This window comes from Hibiscus syriacus, unplaced genomic scaffold (assembly GCF_006381635.1).
Source record: "Hibiscus syriacus cultivar Baekdansim isolate YM2019G1 unplaced genomic scaffold, ASM638163v2 tig00110569_pilon, whole genome shotgun sequence".
Taxonomy (NCBI): domain Eukaryota; kingdom Viridiplantae; phylum Streptophyta; class Magnoliopsida; order Malvales; family Malvaceae; genus Hibiscus; species Hibiscus syriacus.
Window position 1 is genome coordinate 781,965 of NW_024062784.1, and position 17,521 is coordinate 799,485.

Consider the following 17,521-nt stretch of genomic DNA (forward strand, 5'->3'; position numbering starts at 1 on the left):
AACGCAGATCAGTTTATCTTTTAATTGATGTTTTCTTAAAAACTCTTTTAAAAGATATTTTTTTTAGGTATTCGACCTACCTGACCCAAAAGGCCGATGGCGACTCCCAAATTATTTTCAAAACCATTTATTCATATCAATTTCCCCGCCAAATTTAATATATTCGTGCCCGGACGAAAACCGGTTACGACAGAGTTCACTAAAATGGTTCCGCCACCCCCACCTCCACTCAGACAACAACCTCCGGTGCCTGGACCTGCCATGGTCCCAGTTCTACATCCTGATGTATTACCTCCTGGAATATCACGTTTCCCTCCAGTAGCACCTCCATACATACGGGCACATTTATCTGCTAGTGGACTTCCTGGTCAAGCTCCTCCTGAAATGATGGTCCCACTAATGCCCAGACCACCTTTGGGTCCTCCACCAATGATGAGACCACCACTTCCTCCCGGTCCTCCCCCTACTGCAATGGATGATTATAATTATGCACATCGACCACCCTTACCACAGAAACCTTCATACGTTAAATCTGCAGCACCTACTGTTATTAAGCGGCCACTGGCTCAGCTGCTATGGTAAGTATACTTCCTATTGCTACTTTTATGGTGCTTTAATATTTTTTTGTGGACATGATATATTGTTTAGGTCCCTACATCATTTCGAGTAAGGAGGGAGATTTCTGCCCCAAAAGCAAAACCAAAGCCTTCGCTCTCAACCGTGGCAACGGCAGCAGCCAAGTCTTTAACTCCTACCATTGTGAAGCAAGAATCCACCAGCTCATCGTTGGCTCCAAAGGCACAGAGTATTGACGACTCGTACACTGCATTTTTGGAAGATACGAAAGCACGATCAGAATAAAACCGTATTATCGTTCTCGGGTGCCAGCGTTACTGTGTTGCTGTATTGTCAAGGAACCGGATTTCATGTTGTGCTGCAATTTTTCTTATGGCAGATTTCCAGATCGTAGTAGTTTATGGCAATTTTTGTCAAAGTGAAGGTTAAAATATAGCGGTTAAACTTGCATTTTCGTTTGGCAATTGTAATTTTACTGTTGTTTACCCATCAGAATTACGGGCACACAGTGAGAGTAACTGGTCAAACTGTTGCCCTGTTGACTGACAAACTATATAGAACAGTCCAAGAGACCCCCTTCTATTTTTATGTTCATTTTCTCTCTTGTAGGATTGATTTATTAGGAGTTTGGTACCTCGTTGGGAGACTTTGGCTTTAGATTTAGGGTTTTGTTAATGTGACCGTCAACCATCGAACACCGAACGTCAAATAAGATAAAAATTAAAAACATCTATGGCATGTTGAAGCTGCGTCCAACTTAAAATATAAAATTATTATCATGTTTTCGGTTGCATTTAAAATTATCATTTTTAACCTTAAACTAAATTATCATATAATAATTTTTTAGATCAAATTAAAAGATGGTTAAATCATAAATTCTAAAATAATAATAAAGTATGTGTAAGTTTTTACAAATCACATATTTGTGTATTTTTGTTATTAAATTTTTTACAAATGTAGTGGAGGGCACTTGATCCCATGCTGACCGTACTTCTTTGAGGACAAAAAAGCCCGAAACACACTGGCTACGAGTCTCGGGGAACTAGGTCAAAATGGTAAAATACCTACGAAACTTTTCTCTTGCAAAGTGTATAATGTTTTGGTTTAATATACTAATGACCCCCTGAACTTATTAAACTAAACTGGGAAATTTACTCGTGTAGAGCAGCAGGAAAAAAATTTCCTCACATAAAACACTCAACGTATTATTTTCTGATCCAGAATCATTGTTACAGTGTCAAAGGAAGGACGCCAGGAACATTAGGCAACTTCAATTTTTTGGGAAAGACACAGAAACCACAGTACGCCTTCCTTGTCACCGACTATTTTTTTTTCTTTATTCTGTATTTCTATAGATGTTTTTTGAAAAAACTGAAGACGTATGGTAATCCATGTGTTTTCCATCGAAAAATCGAAGTTCATGAAGTCCTCTTGACATTGTAACAATAATCCTAGACCAAAAAATAATATGATGAAAACTTTATACGAGGAATTCTTTTTTTCCATTACTCTACATCCGTTCAATAAGAGAGGGATTAACTTGAACCAATCTCTAATAGTAGCCACATTAAATTGATACACCAAATGCTGGAGGGACTAAATTGATGCAATCTGTATAATTGATGGATCTGACAAGCACTTCCACCAAAAAGGGAAGAGATAGATGAAGCTAAAAAGCACCATATGCACATTGCGCATCCCCCTTCCCTCTCCATCCAAACAAAAGATCAGATCTCTTTCTCCATCTCTCTTAATCAGCTGTTTGAGCTCACCTCTTCATTACTTTCACCAATAAAGCTTAAAACCTTTTTCTCTCCTCTTCCATTCCCCAAAAACCCAAACCTTAACCTGTTAACCCCCCCCCCCTTTTTCACATTTTCGAAAGAGCCCATTTCGGATCCAAGACCCGAATCCAAACCCCACTCCGTTTTTTTCATGAAAAGGAATCCTTCATTATGGATCCTCCATTGATCAATGAGACGTCTTTTTCAGCAGCGAATCCTTCAGCTTACAGCCTTTCTGAGATTTGGCCTTTCCCAATCAACCCAGGCTCCGACCCGACAGTTGCAGCTGGACGTGGGTTGGGGGCCCGAATGGGTAATTTGGGCGGGTTTGGGGAGACTTCGGGTCTTAGAGATGGGTCCATGGAGGAATCTACTGTGACTGAGCAGAGTGTTGGATGTGGAGGTGGGAGAAAAAGGAAGGAATTGAACTCTGAAGATGAGTCTTCCAAGATTGTTTCTACTACTACCAGTGCGAATGAATTGGTGGGATTTTTTTTATCTTCCTCCTGGTTTCAAAATATTATTTTTTAATGTTTGGGTTTTTTTAGCTCTTTTTAGTTTTTGGATTTTCAGTTGATTGGTAGGTAAGAAAATGGTAGGAAAATTTTGGAAATTTAGGTCGATTAATTATGGCATTTAGTTCTTTTTCTCCCTCTTTAATTTAGGCTTTTTGGATTCAATTCTGCGTGGGTTTTGTTTCATTATCAGCTTGTTTTACTCAAATTCAGTTCTTCCTCCTTTGATTTTCCACTTGTAGCTTATGCCAAGTTGTATGCTTTTGTTTGGCTTCAAATCAGTGAGGACGTAAAGCACTTTGAAGATTCAAAATTTGCCGCTATTTTTGGTTTAATTTTTAGTTGCATTTTATTTTTGTTTATGTTTGGACTTCATGATGTCTTATGGTTTAGTATTTTTAACAGAATGATTCGAATGGAAAACGGATGAAGACACCGGGTGCAAAGAATGGAACTGCTGGTCCTAAAGCTGAGGTGGAGGCGAGTTCCGATGAGGGTGGCAGGCTAGAACTGAATAATAAACCTGCCAAACCGCCTAAGCAAGACTATATTCATGTCAGAGCTAGAAGGGGTCAAGCAATTGATAGCCATAGTTTGGCTGAGAGAGTAATTCACCTTTAACCCCATTGAATTTGCAAATTTCGATATCGAAACTTGAAATTAATTCCAGTAAAAGAATTTCGGATCCGGAATCATGGGTCTTGCTGGTTCATGTTTTAGTGTGAAAGGCAAAGCTGGGAGGTTTGGACCCTTTTGAAACATGGTCTTAGTATAAGTTTTTCCTCTACAGGCCAGGAGAGAGCGGATTAGCGAGAGGATGAAGATTCTTCAGGATCTGGTCCCTGGATGCAACAAGGTTTTTACTATTGCATAGTTGTGTTCTATTAGTCCTTAATTCTATGTTTTGGTCAGTTCGTGCCTCGAAAATTTCATGATGGGAAACTTAATGCAAACGTTTCAATCAGGTCATTGGGAAGGCACTTGTCCTTGATGAGATTATTAATTACATCCAGTCACTGCAGCAACAAGTTGAGGTATGAATCCTACACATCTTACTGTAGTAGTGTCACGTTTTCCGCTATGCTTTCAAGCTTTAACCTGTTATATGAATGTAATTTTGCAGTTCTTGTCATTGAAACTCGAAACAGTTAATTCAAGGAGAAACATGAATCCTAGCTTGGAAAGCTTTCATTCAAAGGATGTAAGTATGCTTATGTTGATTGATCGCATAATATTTGTGTCATCACATAAGCTATAGCACGGATAGCATCGGATTGAAGTCCTATTCGAGACGATTAAGTAAATATAAGATCTGAAATTTAATATGTGAAGCAATTTACAACCAACCGAGCCTGACCTTAATATCTTACAAACAATTGCACCTAGGTGCACTAGGCATGCACTTGATTGAATGCACCTTGCCGGAAAGTGATTGAGGTGCTTTTGTTGTCTAAAGGTGCAAGGTACACACACGACCTGCCTTCGACGCTGCCTTATCTATTGACTTTTCTGCATCTTTTGTTTCGTATTTGAATGCAGTGTTACTGTGTTACTGGTCTATCGGCTTTATCCATTGATGCCATCACTGCAACTAAAATCCCCACTGTTCACCATGTTGACTGTCGCCTTTAAAATAATACATTTGGCACTGTAGAACTTTTTCTAGGGATACATGTAGAAGCTAAATTGAGCAGATATACAATCTTTTGCATATAAAATCGTGGAATGAATCGGAGCTACGGTCTAATATGTTTAACACGAGAATCTGGTGCTTTAGCTTGGTTTGCAGCCAATTGATGGTGCTGGAATGATATTTGGCTCACAAGCAGCAAGGGAATATGCTCAGGGATCACAACCAGAGTGGTTGCAGATGCACGTAGGCGGGAACTTCGAAAGAGCGACGTAATTCGGAGAACCCTTGCTTGCTTACACAGCAACAAGAACAAGAACAATCTGTTTGTTGTCTTTTCGATTAAAGGAGGGAAAAAATTGTGACTGGTTTACATGTGTTGCGGAAAATGTGTCATAAATGTGGACTAGTGTTGCTAAATTTGTAGTGTCACATATCTTGTAGAAAATGCATCTAACCTGTTATGTGTTCTCCATCTGACTAGATTCAGACAACTCCATTGTATCAGTTACTTGACAAAATCTACCGAATTTCAGCCATGTTCTTGTGGTTTATCCGTCTTATACACGTGGAGCAGTGGAGGTTCTAAACTTCTAATCTGTTCGTATTGATATATATGATTGGATTAGTAAAAAAAAAATGCAAAAAGACATAAGAGGTCTTTGTAAGTTTGAAAAAAAACAATGTGACGATCATATTATTTTTCTCTCCGCTTGACTCTCAAACTCAGAAAACAAATTCAATGTGACACCCGTAACAATATTGGCAAGCCAGTTCACAGTGTTGATGTGTCAATCCATTTATCATGTTTGAATTATCAATTTTGTCAGTTGTCATGTCATTTGTCATTTTAATTTGTCACCATGAACTGTTATGTTAGGACCATGATCTGACACATCAACATTGTAACTGTGAACGACGAAAAAATGTTAGTCAAAGGGTTACATTAGATTTATTTTCTGAGTTGAGTTGAAGGGTCACATTGAAAAAAAATTAATACGAAGGCTACAATAGTTTTTCTCAAAAGTACTTGAACATCTTATATTTTTAGCCTAAAAAATGATTTATCTTTAGTTTCAGAAAATAAATTATATTTTCTAAAGATTAATTTTTAAAATTCATTTCTTGATATTTAAATGATGTGAAAAAATATTTTGTTGTTTGATGGAGGTTCTCTTAATATTTGATTAAATGAGAATATTTATTTATGCCAATGTGTATTAGAAAAAGGTTGAAGAAAAAAAATCAAAATTTAAAATTTAAATTTGTCATATATTTTAAATTTTTATGTACTTTTTTATTAAAAATTTATTTTTCGACCATTGAAATTTTAATTCCTCTTAAAATAAAATTCTATGTCCGTCACTGATAGTCGTCGAGAGAGAAACGTGTTTGTTGGTTTTAAAATATTCAATTAAAGAAAGGTATTTGTTTACACCTATATAAATTAGAAAAGATTTGCAGAAAAAAATCAAATATTCTTGATGTTATCGTCGAGGGAGAGATGTTGATACAGACGAGAGATACCAATGTCTACGAGCGGACAAGAGTTTTTTGTAATTGTTGCTATATAGAGGAGGCAATTCATAAATGACGGAAACTTCAAGGGCTTGTAAAGGCAAATTCCAATAGTTATCTGGTAAACACAAATAATGTTGGCTTCTCAGCAATAGAGAAAAAATAGAGCTTTGAGGTCCAAATTTAATCTCCCCCAAACCCTAACCATGACCTGATCCAAAATCCCCAAAATTCTCCATCTTCATCATCCGCCGTCCGATCAAAGCTCCGTCATATAATAAAAAGTAAAAGAAAATCAGCATCAAATCTCTAAACTGCCAGACGATGCCGTCCCACGGGGATCTGGATCGTCAGATTGAGCACTTAATGCAGTGCAAGCCGCTTTCGGAGGCGGAGGTGAAGACTCTGTGCGAGCAGGCGCGTGCGATCCTCGTGGAGGAGTGGAATGTTATGCCGGTAAAGTGTCCCGTCACCGTCTGCGGCGATATCCATGGCCAATTCCACGATCTCGTTGAACTGTTCCGCATAGGCGGCAATTCTCCCGACACTAATTATCTTTTTATGGGCGATTACGTAGGTAGGCCCGGTTTTCCTTGCATTTAATTACCATTTCATGATTTTCATGTAAGTTTTTTATTGTTTAAGTTCTAAGTTCTAATCTTATATATTTTTTAATAAGAATTATTGCTTTGGATTTTTTTACATTTCCAGATTTGTGCTTTAGACTGTAAATATCGTTGATTGAAAACAGAAGGGTTGGAAGGAAGATTTAGGGAAGGAAATGATACCCCTTCATTATATGGTTTTACATGGAGAAGTTATAATGTTTAATATGAGATTCTTAAGAGTAAACTGTATTTATCATCTAACGAGCTGGAATAGAATTGTTTCTCTAGGATAAGGTGGAGCTGTTGAAATAGAAATATGTAAAACTTTTGAGGATTATTTCCTTATTTAGCCTGAACATTATGGTTTAATTTCAAACTATTTGAATCCTTTTTTGAGAGTTCAGTGAGGAGTTGATTCTAATTTTGTTTGGCTTCATATGTGATCTTCTCAAGTTAGTATAGTACATTAAATTTGAGCCGCAAATACTACAAATTTACCCTTCAGCTAAAACTATCCAGATTTTCCGAAATCTAGGTTTGAAACAATAGGCAGTAATTACACGATGATGGTAATGTTATCTGTAGAACAGGAGTTTTTAGAAAGATAATGGATTGTCATTAGATTGAGTTTTATCAGCAATCTAGTAACTATGGTTTTTTGTTTGGTTTTCTCTGATATGGTCTATGCTGGCCTTTTTCTTGCTTAGCATTGAAACAGATCATACATAGTGATACATCTTTAGTAGTTGATTTGCCATACAGTGCTGATTTATGTGTTTTTCTTGTTATATGCAGATCGAGGATATTACTCTGTGGAGACTGTCACTCTTCTAGTTGCACTGAAAGTTCGTTATAGAGATAGAATAACTATTTTAAGGGGCAATCATGAGAGCCGCCAGATAACTCAAGTGTGCGATATAATATCTAGTGTTTTTCTCCTTTTCACTCTGTAACTGCTCCAAGAGTTTTGTTTTTGCAAACTAAATGAATTTCTGCATACTGGAGCCAGAAAGTAGCCATGCACGTTTTTTGGAGTACTTTAATTTTGTTAGATATCATATTTTAATGTCATTAAAGGGAAAATAAAAAAAATGTATCTTGAAGTTGATTATTTCACTTTTGTTTCTGTTAAGGCAAACTGATTACTAATGTGTCTTGTAAGAGAGTTGGAATTTGGAGTATGGATGCCAGTTAAACCTGCAGCAGATACTAGTTACGCTAATTTGACATAATTCATGTGCTAATATTTTAGGTGTGAAGTTATTTAATGATTTTGCTAAATCATTCCATGTTCATATCAATAATCAAGTTCCTCTCTTTGCAGGTACGGCTTTTATGATGAATGCTTGAGAAAATATGGAAATGCTAATGTCTGGAAGCATTTCACTGACCTCTTTGATTATTTACCTCTGACTGCCCTGATTGAAAGTCAGGTTTGATTTCTTTGACACTGTCATGTTGATTATTTCCATCCAAATCTTAGCTGTGAGCTGACAACTCTTCATATTCCTTGCAGATTTTCTGCTTGCATGGTGGACTCTCACCATCTTTGGATACATTAGATAACATTCGTGCTCTGGACCGTATACAGGAGGTAAACTTTTAGTTATATTATACTTTTCACTTATGTCTCCCTTGTTATAAACAATAGTGTGTGCCATTTATATTTTATGAAACCTTGTAATGGATACATTGTTAATTACCCCATAATAGGGTTCATAGTGGATATCTTTTGAAAATAGGAGGTGGGGTTAATCTGTTTGAGTAAAGCTGTTACGGCTCATGTAATTTGTGTGTGACTTGCTAGCCGTAGATACTATCATTCATACAACATGAATTAACCGTTAGATTGCCGTGTGTCTTTTTTTATTGTCGATCCTAAAGAGACTAATAATAGTGTTGATTCTCATATGGTGAAATCACAAAGGTAACATCTATTAAACGTGTAGGCAATCTTGTTCACTGGTTTCTTAATTGTACTGTTTTCACTTTTATTGGCTGCGTAGGTTCCTCATGAGGGTCCAATGTGTGATCTCTTATGGTCTGATCCTGATGACCGATGTGGATGGGGAATATCTCCTCGGGGAGCAGGGTATACCTTCGGACAGGATATTTCTGGGCAGTTCAACCACACAAATGGGCTCACTCTGATTTCTAGAGCTCACCAGCTTGTAATGGAAGGCTATAATTGGTCCCAGGTTTGTGGATCCCTCGTAAAAATAGAAATATATTTTGAACAATTTATTCTCACATATCGTGTATAATTGATCTCTGTATTATTATTATTATTATTATTATTATTGCAGGATAAGAATGTCGTAACGGTGTTTAGTGCACCAAATTACTGCTACCGTTGTGGAAATATGGCTGCAATTCTTGAGATAGGGGAGAATATGGAGCAAAGTTTTCTTCAGTTTGACCCGGCTCCACGTCAGATTGAACCGGATTCCACACGTAGAACCCCCGATTATTTTTTATAATTCTGGTAGCTTAGTCTTGCCTGCTAAAATCCTGCATCTCCTATTGTGTTTTTGTAGATGTGTCTTACAAAAATCAGAGAATTATGCCCCATCCAGTTGAGGGAAGGACAAAAGAAACCATTTTCTTTTAATCATTCTTTTGGGTGTTTTGCTGCTACATTCATACGAGTCTATAGGCTTCATTTGTAGAATAACAAGTCCTTTTTCCTGTTTTCCTTTAATTTTTGTTTTTGCTGTGTTTGGAGTTCAAGTCGTTTTAGGGTGCATGTTCCATTCTTTTTCTTGTAAAATGTCGATTATATGTGATAGATGTTTCTTGTGGAACTTGATTTCCCTTTGTTTATTTTTGGCTTATAGCTGAGTTATAGCTCAATTTCGAAATGTTAATGTTGCTAACGTTAGTCGATGCACGAATCAAATTACTCTTAGAGCTTATGGGTTCGAGCATCAATAACTGTAAGGGTGATTGGGCGTTAATTATCAAATGACTGAGAATATATACTATTTTGTAATTATATTTAGCTTAATAAAAAAATAACGTTCGCACCTCACCCACTTCAATTAGGACCGGGATGGGTACAAGTTTAGTGGGAAGTAAACGGGTGTGGATGTAAAAAGTCATATTTACCGTGGGTGGTGGGTAGGTGATGGGTTCGAGACTTTATTCGCTCCTCATTTGCTAGCCCCTTGTCCACTCATCCATTAACTATCTATTATATAAATTTTGGAATATCATGAATTTAGGTATAATTTTAGAGATTATTATGTAAATCTTAAGATTTTATAGGACATGACTTGTAATTTAACTAAATATTAGGATATATCATTTTTAGAATTAAAGATTGTAGCTTATATAATCTGTGAGGTTGTTGACAAGCGGGTATGGACGATTACAAGTGAGTACGAGATGAGTGGTGGCTAACCAATTGGAAAGTGGGTGTGGGGTAGATATGAGAATATATCTGTATGGATGGGTGTGTATTTAAAAATTTTATCCATCGTGAGTGATGAGTAGGTGGTGTATACATAAATATTAAATGGGTATGGAGATGGAAAAGGGTATCTGCACCTGTTCCGCCTGTTTGCTATTCATGGTGATTATTGACATTTGTCACTTTATTTAAAAAAATAATAAAATTATTAAAAAAAATATATTTATTTAAATCTTCGTACGTTAACATTTTATCAATTCACTCTATTATTAATATTAAATTTAATAATTTTTTAAATCAATTGGTGACTTATTCACATTATAATATTATGAAGTGATATTTTTAAAGATTAATAATTTTTTTATAAAACTTTGGAATTTTAAAAAAAATATTTTAGAATTTCAAAATTATTTTTAAAAATTTACAGTATGTTATAGGAAAGGAAAATAAATTTGGGTAAACTATGCATTTAGTACCTAAACTATTAGTTTTAGTCTGTTTTAGTATTTAAACTTTCATTTATTTTAAAAATAATATCTAACATTTAGTTTTCATTTCATTTTAGTATCCGTCGTTAAAAACTTAACGTGTTTAGTATCTAAACTATCAATTTTGGTCAATTTAATACCTAAATTATTAGTTTTTTCAAAACTTAACGTTAAATTTTGAATGCGTTACTAAAACGAAACAAAAATAAAAGTTTTTAGCGACAATATATTAAAATGAAATAAAAATTAAACTTTAGGTATGGTTTTGAAAAAATTGAAAGTTTTGATACTAAAATGGACAAAGATTGATAGCTTAGTACTAAACACGTAATTTATCCATAAATTTAAAAATTAAAAATTGTCAAAATTTTAACTGGTTTAATTTCTTTATTCAAAAGGTGAACATAGTAAAAGAAGAAAAAAAGTAACAAATGCAGTAGGATGATAAAAGTGTGTTGTGAATGTGAAGATAGGGTAGTTTAAAGAGCATGATGAGATGGAGCAAAATAGAGCCAGGTAAATTGGCAAACTATTCTACCTAATCCGCTACTGATCTTCTTCAAACTCGTCCTCAAACTCACAATTTGGCCTTTCATGCCTTCCCATTGTTGAAATATGCATCTTCTTCTGTAGAATTTTCAACCGATCCATTTGACGCATCGCTTTCTTTGATTTCGCAGTGGCTTCCGCCGACGAATTCGATTCCGATCCCATTATCTTGTGTGTTTCCGCCGCTCCGACCTTCTCCTGGTTACTGGGATTTGATTCGGCCTGACCTTGCTGAGTCTCCGAGTTCTCCGCAGTAGTAGTAGTGAAGGCAGTTTCGGGTTTGCCGTTGTGGTTGTTGTCGTTGTTGTTCCCTTCATCGTTCTCGTCTCTTGGTGCATGCTTTTCGAAATCGGTTTCCTTTAGACCTCCATATTTCGCCCTGTAAACCTCGAGCTCGGCCTCTAACTCATTGAGTTCCTCCTCTCTTTTGGCCACCAGATTGACCATCTCCTCCAGTGCCTCTTGATCGTACTCGGCTTGTTCTTCCATCATCCTCTGGTACTGCAACGCCTCCATCTGAACCGCCGCTTTCTCCGCCTGTAACCTGGTGATCATCGCCATCGCGTTGTAGGCCGCCTCGGCGGAGGCACTGCGTTCTTCGTCGAGTTCCATGTACAATGCCATGAGTGACTTTCGGTCCATGCGAGGACTGTTCGGTGCCTGGCCTTCGCCGCCACATTCCGAAGCGAACTCAGGTTTCTGAAGCAGTAACTTCCTCGGAGTTCGGTTCCACCGAGGGCTGTCGTTGCAGGAATCCGATAAGGAGATGCCGAAGAACTTGTTGCTCTTTATAACGTTGGGGGTCTTGTCGTCTTCGTCACCCTCCGGAACCATCGGCATTGGACCACCCTTCCCATCTTCCTTCACTGCTAAACACATAAATCCAATATTATCAAAAACAGTATAATTATGAAACAAGACAAGTGTGTATATATATATATCACCTTTTGAGCGATCATTATCCTCAAGAGCCTCTGGTTCATCAAGTTTAACCTTTAGCTCCGAATATTTAATCTGAAGCATATTATCCGAAAGAGCCCGGGGAGAAGGCGATAGTGCCATAGAAGATAATGAAGAAAATTTGTCCTTGGAACCGGTAAATTTCAGCTTCAATGGCTGCCCACAGCATGTACAACGATGCTCATTGCTCTTCTCAAAATCCGCTGGTTCTTCAACCCTTTTAACCCCGAAAGGTATCGAGAACTGAACCTCGCCGTTTTCGTCGAACAACAACTGGTCGACATCCTTGTGTAAGATCCCGAGAAGTGACTTGTACCGATCACAATCGGTGTCTCGCTCGGTGGCGAACGACAGGAGGCAGCTCTCGCACAAGTTCCGGATGTCGGAAAGCTTCTTGTGGGCGTGACAGAAGGCAAGACACGACACACTCTTCTTGTGTTCGTCGCATACGGACTCATTGTAATGGACGTGGCTGGTTTTTCCGAGGAGGAGGTGATCGAGCCTGGTGCAAAACAGGCAAGGGACCGGCAACTCGAAGAACTTTGCGAATTCGTTCGTTACGAACGCCACGAACCCGCCCACGAACAACATGAAGATCATCGCCCATTCGAGCAGCGCGTAGATGAAGAACTTCGGGACCGACCCGAGTTCTTCTTCTATGAACTGCTTAAACGATCTTTTCCCCATTTCCCTCCACAAAAATTGTACCAAAATCCTCAAAATCAACGTAAAGACACGTCGATGTAAAGGATTATCAGCAGGATTTTGTGGTTTTAGGTTTGACGGGATAGATCATGACAGGCTTAGCGTATAGCCGACCGATATCATGACCTCCCTCCCTCTGTTTTTCCGGCACAGGAGAGAAAGCCGATGAGGGTTAATGCCTGATCGTAAGGGAAATCAAGGATTAGGGTGGTGAGATCTCTTCCACTATAAATAGGGTTTCGTGGGACAAGTTTTTATTGGACCTCCAAAATGGAGGGGTTTCTCACCTTCCAACCATGTGTACCCATGCTTTTCACTTAGCTTAATTTTAGGGTTTTCTACATGGGAAGTTTACCAATTTGGAAAAGGCATGGAATTATTCAATTAGTGCTAAAAAGGGGAAGATATTTATGAGATATTTAGTAGTTTATCTATTTTCATGCTTAATACTAGTCTCACAAAGAAAATGATGCTTTGAGTCTAATATATTGTTTTATTGAGTCCCTTGATTATAAAAGTTATAAAATGGTCCCTGACTATAAGAAATTATTTTGTTGAGTCTCTCGACTATTAAAAGTTATAAAATGGTCAGTCAACTATTTATTATTTTTCAAACTCGTCATTTTTCATTGAAATTTTGACGGTAGTCTGAGCTAAACGTTAATATGTTTACTGAAATATGATAATCATTTGAGATTATGAGTTCATGTTTTATCATATCTCAGTCAGCAAAATAGCGTACAACTCATACTACCATCAAAATTTCAATAAAATTGACGAGTTTTGAATACAGTGAATAGTAGTGTGACCATTTTGTAACTTTTAATAGTCAAGGGACTCAACTAAGCAACTCCCTATAATCGGAAGACCATTTTGTAACTTTACTCATTTTATTAAAGGGTAAAGTATCATATAATTATACATAGATAATCTTCTTTATCGTTGAACTCTTAAAAGTTATTAAATTTATCGAATTGTTATTAAATAGTCACAGTAATATAATAATAATAATAATAATAATAATAATAAAATTAAATAAATTTAATGATCATTTTATAACTTTTAAACGTTCAAAAGTAAAAAATAATAATTCAATGATCTTTAATATATAATCATATACTCTATTTTTCTATTAAATTATTTATATATATCGTTTCTAAAATTAAAAATTCTAGTATCAAGATATATAATAAAATTCCGAAGTTTCAAATTATTCAACTAAGTCCAATATCATTAATAAAATATTGATATTCTATTTAATATATCACCGATATATAGAATCTCATATATCATCAATGAATCATAATCAAATGTGTAAATAGAAGTTTAAGGGACTTACATATAAATTTTCTAAAAGTTTTATATATACAAAAAGCAAAATATAGTAAAACAAGATTTCTAAAAGGATTTAATATCAATCAAAGACAAGTATAAAGTTGTATATATTTCAATATGACTCTCAACTATATGATATTAAACACTTATATTTTTTATATTTATGGTTCCCGAACCCTGAAATCTCAAGTGATAACAATAACACTTTTATCATCGAGATCGTTTGATTAGTTCCACTATTTTACTTTTTTAATTTTAGTTATATATATATTTAAATACTTAAATTATCATTCAAATTAAATCTAAATTTTTAAGATGGTACACCTAATCTATTAGAATAAGTTTAATGATTTTTTTAATCCATGTCATCTATATGGACATGATATTATGTTCAAGTTCATGATATGAATTCTATTTGATCTGATTCAAATAGTGAGCTTCAAAGAAATTAGTGTACCAAAGTAAAAAAATAGTATAATTAAAGGACTTTAATTGAAGATGAAACTTAAATAAAAAATGTAGTTCTAGGGTATTTTAAGTCTAGTCGACAAAATTTAATCACACCTAATTTAACATAATCCCATGTTTTTCGTCACACCCAAAAGTAGGGTTTAGTTTTTTAAAAATTTTAATTCGGAGGACTAATTTGGAATTTTGGTTTAATTTGGGGACCAAAATGATTTTTAAATCAAATTTCGGTCAAATCAGAAGTTCTAAAATTTGAAGGACCAATGGCAAGATTTTTCCATTTTTCTTTAAATTGGCTATAAGACCCTAAATCTTGATTTTTTTTTTGAAAACCCCCCTCTCGCATTCTTTTTTTTTTTGGCCATTTCTCTCTTAAGAGTTTTGAAAACGATTTTTCGCCGTTGATCAGTTCTCCGTTTTGACACCTCTCTCACCATTATGTTCATTGCATCGTTCCGAATATAATAGTGATCGCCTTGTCGTCAAAGTTGTCGGCGTGTGGAAGGGTGAGCGATCAAAAACCCCATCAAGATTTGCGAGATTAGTAATCGAAAGGAGCGGCAGCACTTGTTATTTTCAGTTAATCTTGTTATTAATATATCAGCTAGCGGATCAAAAACTAAATGAACAATAATTCAACATAAGTAGCAAAAGAGAACAACAAGACAAGAGACATGGCAGTTCTGTTCTGTTTTTAGTCTATACATAAAAAACTAAGTGATTCGAAAACCAGTTACCTAATTTTTTACCTTGTTCTTTATTTTCCCCGCTAAGCTTTCCCGGCTTTGCTTATTGTAATTCAATGTCATTCTTAAGCAACACTGATGATGTTATTGCTATCTCCGTTGCTAAAGTTCGGCATCACCTGAAACGGATAATGCCTCAAGGCTGAAGGTGATGAATCCATTTGATCAGATTGCAAAGACAGCTCGAGTGACAACGATAACGGCTCGGAAGCCGGATTCAAGCTCATGTTAAGATCAGATCTCTGAAGAGCTCGAACCCGACTGTTAAGGTTTGCTGTTGCAGCATTGTTATTTGATTGATTCCCCTGTGCTATGGAGAGATTTTCGACCGGATTCTCGGCCGGAACTGGAGGAAGTAAAGGATTAAAAGCCATCGGAAAAGCAGCCGGCATCATGGGGAATACATTGGTCTCAGGTGGTTGATTTGTGTTCTCTTGCCGATCAACTCGCTCTTCTTCCATTGGAATTGCTTGTACCTAACCAAACAGTACCAAAATAGACAGGCCAACATATAGGCCTGTGAATTATGAGAGCATTTACAAATTAAATGCAACAGGTCCTTATAAATTCTATGATCGCAAAGAGATGCTATATGTTCCAACCATTGAAATGTATTAGGGATTATTTTGTATTTGTTTAAGAAGTTTAATGACCATTTTGTAATATTTGAAAGGTCACTGACCGATGAATCATTTTTACACATGTCACCTCTAGACCCTTAAATTTCTAGATTCGTTAGTTTTCCAAGCAAAACAAAGAAGAAAAACGTTGAAAGGAATAGTAATGATCAATACCGTATCGGTTGTTATATCGAAAAGGCTAGATCTACGACGGCGGCGGTTGAGATTGCTTCGCCGGAGAAAATATTTCTGAGCGTGGCTCGCCACTTGCGTCGGCGTACGAGTCTTCACGAAGTTTCTAGAAATCCCTCTCCAATCTCCTTTACCTACTTTTTGCAGTCCTACCAGAAACAGCTTGTGCTCCTCCTCCGTCCACGGAACTCCTAAATTTCATTTTCAAAGTTTCCAAAACAATCAGAAGCTTAAAAATCAAAAGAGAATCAAAAGGAAGATATATATATATACCTCGTTTGCGCTCGCGAAACCAGGTGGTGTGAGGAGCGGCGTCATCGGCGGAGGCGTAACCGGCGTTGAGGTTATCATCGCCTTGATCTTCGTTGTTCTTGTTTCCGTCCTTGTTCGATTCATGAGGCTGTTCGTACTGAGAAAGATTGTTCATACTAACACTCTTCCTCATGGAATCAACCACCACTCTGACTCCGAAAAGCATGATCTCTCCACCGCCGTTCGCGGTGGATGAAGAGGCTGACGGGGAGGTGGTAGGTGGAATCCCCATGTTTTTCCCCTTCTTCCGATCTTTCGCAGCGAAGGTATCTTTTGGCGGCCGTACAAATGAGAAAGGAAAAGAACCGATACCGAAGTCTCGTTGAGAATACATACGCATATGATATATAGAGAGGGACAACGGTGAGGTGGCACCACGCTGTGGTGATTGTTTTTCGATCTGCGATGAAACACGTGTCGCATAATGTTTGGTTACTGTGTCTTGTCTGCTTGTAAATCTCCAAAAAGATAACGAAGTGGGCTTTCTTTTTATCGACAAAATAATGCCGCATTGTTATTATTAAAAATTATCCCTTCCCTTTATTTTTTATCTTTAATTTCTTTAATAAACGTGATCATATTTTTTTAGATTAAAATTTATAAATCGTCTATTCTCTTTATTATTAAAAGTTACAAGATTATAATCTATAAATATTTTTATAATGGACACATATATATTTATATATTAACCTCACAAATTTTTTATACACGATTGGCGCAAATAAAATTTTCAGGTGGGTATAACCGTTAAAATAGGTAATATTCAAAGAAAAATCGGATTAAAGGGTGCCCACGTGTCCACTTTGAATCTTTAATGGATCCACCTACTGAAAATAGTCATCCGACTATAGAGTGTTGCTTTATAGAATCTCTTAACTATTAATAGATACAAAATGATCACTTAATTATTAATTATGTTTCAAACTCATCTTATTTCATTAAAAATTAACGGTATTCTGATTTGAATGTTAATTTACTAACTGTGATATGATAAAATCTGATCACATAGTCTCAAACAATTATCATATCTTAGTCTTCATGTTAACGCACAACTTAAACAACTATCAATTTTTAACATAAAATGACAAGTTTGAAATATAAAA

The 17,521-nt window shown here is 36.2% G+C and overlaps 5 protein-coding genes across 5 annotated transcripts; 3 read left to right on the forward strand and 2 right to left on the reverse strand.

Annotated features, from left to right (window-relative positions):
- The first annotated feature begins 204 nt into the window (after positions 1-204).
- On the forward strand, positions 205-861 carry LOC120132635 (protein EARLY FLOWERING 5-like). Its single transcript, XM_039149361.1, has 2 exons — positions 205-546; positions 649-861. Exons 1-2 carry the CDS (start codon positions 205-207, stop codon positions 859-861), a joined length of 555 nt encoding a protein of 184 aa, XP_039005292.1.
- Positions 862-2,358: 1,497 nt separating this feature from the next.
- Positions 2,359-5,062, forward strand: LOC120132543 (transcription factor bHLH79-like). The gene is made up of 6 exons (XM_039149287.1): positions 2,359-2,843; positions 3,281-3,481; positions 3,666-3,731; positions 3,841-3,909; positions 3,999-4,076; positions 4,653-5,062. The coding sequence occupies exons 1-6, from the start codon at positions 2,532-2,534 to the stop codon at positions 4,779-4,781; spliced, it is 855 nt and encodes a 284-aa protein (XP_039005218.1). The 5' UTR covers positions 2,359-2,531; the 3' UTR covers positions 4,782-5,062.
- Positions 5,063-6,107: 1,045 nt separating this feature from the next.
- On the forward strand, positions 6,108-9,361 carry LOC120132541 (serine/threonine-protein phosphatase PP2A catalytic subunit-like). Its single transcript, XM_039149285.1, has 6 exons — positions 6,108-6,600; positions 7,427-7,541; positions 7,956-8,064; positions 8,148-8,225; positions 8,638-8,829; positions 8,938-9,361. The coding sequence occupies exons 1-6, from the start codon at positions 6,348-6,350 to the stop codon at positions 9,109-9,111; spliced, it is 921 nt and encodes a 306-aa protein (XP_039005216.1). The 5' UTR covers positions 6,108-6,347; the 3' UTR covers positions 9,112-9,361.
- Positions 9,362-11,056: 1,695 nt separating this feature from the next.
- Positions 11,057-12,906, reverse strand: LOC120132539 (probable myosin-binding protein 5). The gene is made up of 2 exons (XM_039149283.1): positions 12,025-12,906; positions 11,057-11,946 (listed from the first exon to the last, which is right to left on the reverse strand). Exons 1-2 carry the CDS (start codon positions 12,725-12,727, stop codon positions 11,078-11,080), a joined length of 1,572 nt encoding a protein of 523 aa, XP_039005214.1. The 5' UTR covers positions 12,728-12,906; the 3' UTR covers positions 11,057-11,077.
- Positions 12,907-15,110: 2,204 nt separating this feature from the next.
- Positions 15,111-16,723, reverse strand: LOC120132542 (transcription factor MYB1R1-like). The gene is made up of 3 exons (XM_039149286.1): positions 16,380-16,723; positions 16,089-16,297; positions 15,111-15,770 (listed from the first exon to the last, which is right to left on the reverse strand). Exons 1-3 carry the CDS (start codon positions 16,648-16,650, stop codon positions 15,360-15,362), a joined length of 891 nt encoding a protein of 296 aa, XP_039005217.1. The 5' UTR covers positions 16,651-16,723; the 3' UTR covers positions 15,111-15,359.
- Between the last annotated feature and the right edge of the window lie 798 nt (positions 16,724-17,521).

Excerpts from the sequence above, each read along its gene's own strand:
- LOC120132635 (XM_039149361.1), top strand. The coding sequence starts at position 205 with ATGGTTCCGCCACCCCCACCTCCACTCAGACAACAACCTCCGGTGCCT. Across the intron at positions 547-648 it reads TTAAATCTGCAGCACCTACT|GTCCCTACATCATTTCGAGT; the intron begins GTTATTAAGCGG and ends TATATTGTTTAG.
- LOC120132543 (XM_039149287.1), top strand. The coding sequence starts at position 2,532 with ATGGATCCTCCATTGATCAATGAGACGTCTTTTTCAGCAGCGAATCCT. Across the intron at positions 3,732-3,840 it reads TGGTCCCTGGATGCAACAAG|GTCATTGGGAAGGCACTTGT; the intron begins GTTTTTACTATT and ends CGTTTCAATCAG. Across the intron at positions 4,077-4,652 it reads AAAGCTTTCATTCAAAGGAT|CTTGGTTTGCAGCCAATTGA; the intron begins GTAAGTATGCTT and ends CTGGTGCTTTAG.
- LOC120132541 (XM_039149285.1), top strand. The coding sequence starts at position 6,348 with ATGCCGTCCCACGGGGATCTGGATCGTCAGATTGAGCACTTAATGCAG. Across the intron at positions 8,226-8,637 it reads CTCTGGACCGTATACAGGAG|GTTCCTCATGAGGGTCCAAT; the intron begins GTAAACTTTTAG and ends TTGGCTGCGTAG. Across the intron at positions 8,830-8,937 it reads AAGGCTATAATTGGTCCCAG|GATAAGAATGTCGTAACGGT; the intron begins GTTTGTGGATCC and ends TTATTATTGCAG.
- LOC120132542 (XM_039149286.1), bottom strand. The coding sequence starts at position 16,650 with ATGGGGATTCCACCTACCACCTCCCCGTCAGCCTCTTCATCCACCGCG. Across the intron at positions 16,298-16,379 it reads GTTTCGCGAGCGCAAACGAG|GAGTTCCGTGGACGGAGGAG; the intron begins GTATATATATAT and ends AATGAAATTTAG. Across the intron at positions 15,771-16,088 it reads TCGATATAACAACCGATACG|GTACAAGCAATTCCAATGGA; the intron begins GTATTGATCATT and ends CTGTTTGGTTAG.
- LOC120132539 (XM_039149283.1), bottom strand. The coding sequence starts at position 12,727 with ATGGGGAAAAGATCGTTTAAGCAGTTCATAGAAGAAGAACTCGGGTCG. Across the intron at positions 11,947-12,024 it reads GGATAATGATCGCTCAAAAG|TGAAGGAAGATGGGAAGGGT; the intron begins GTGATATATATA and ends TGTGTTTAGCAG.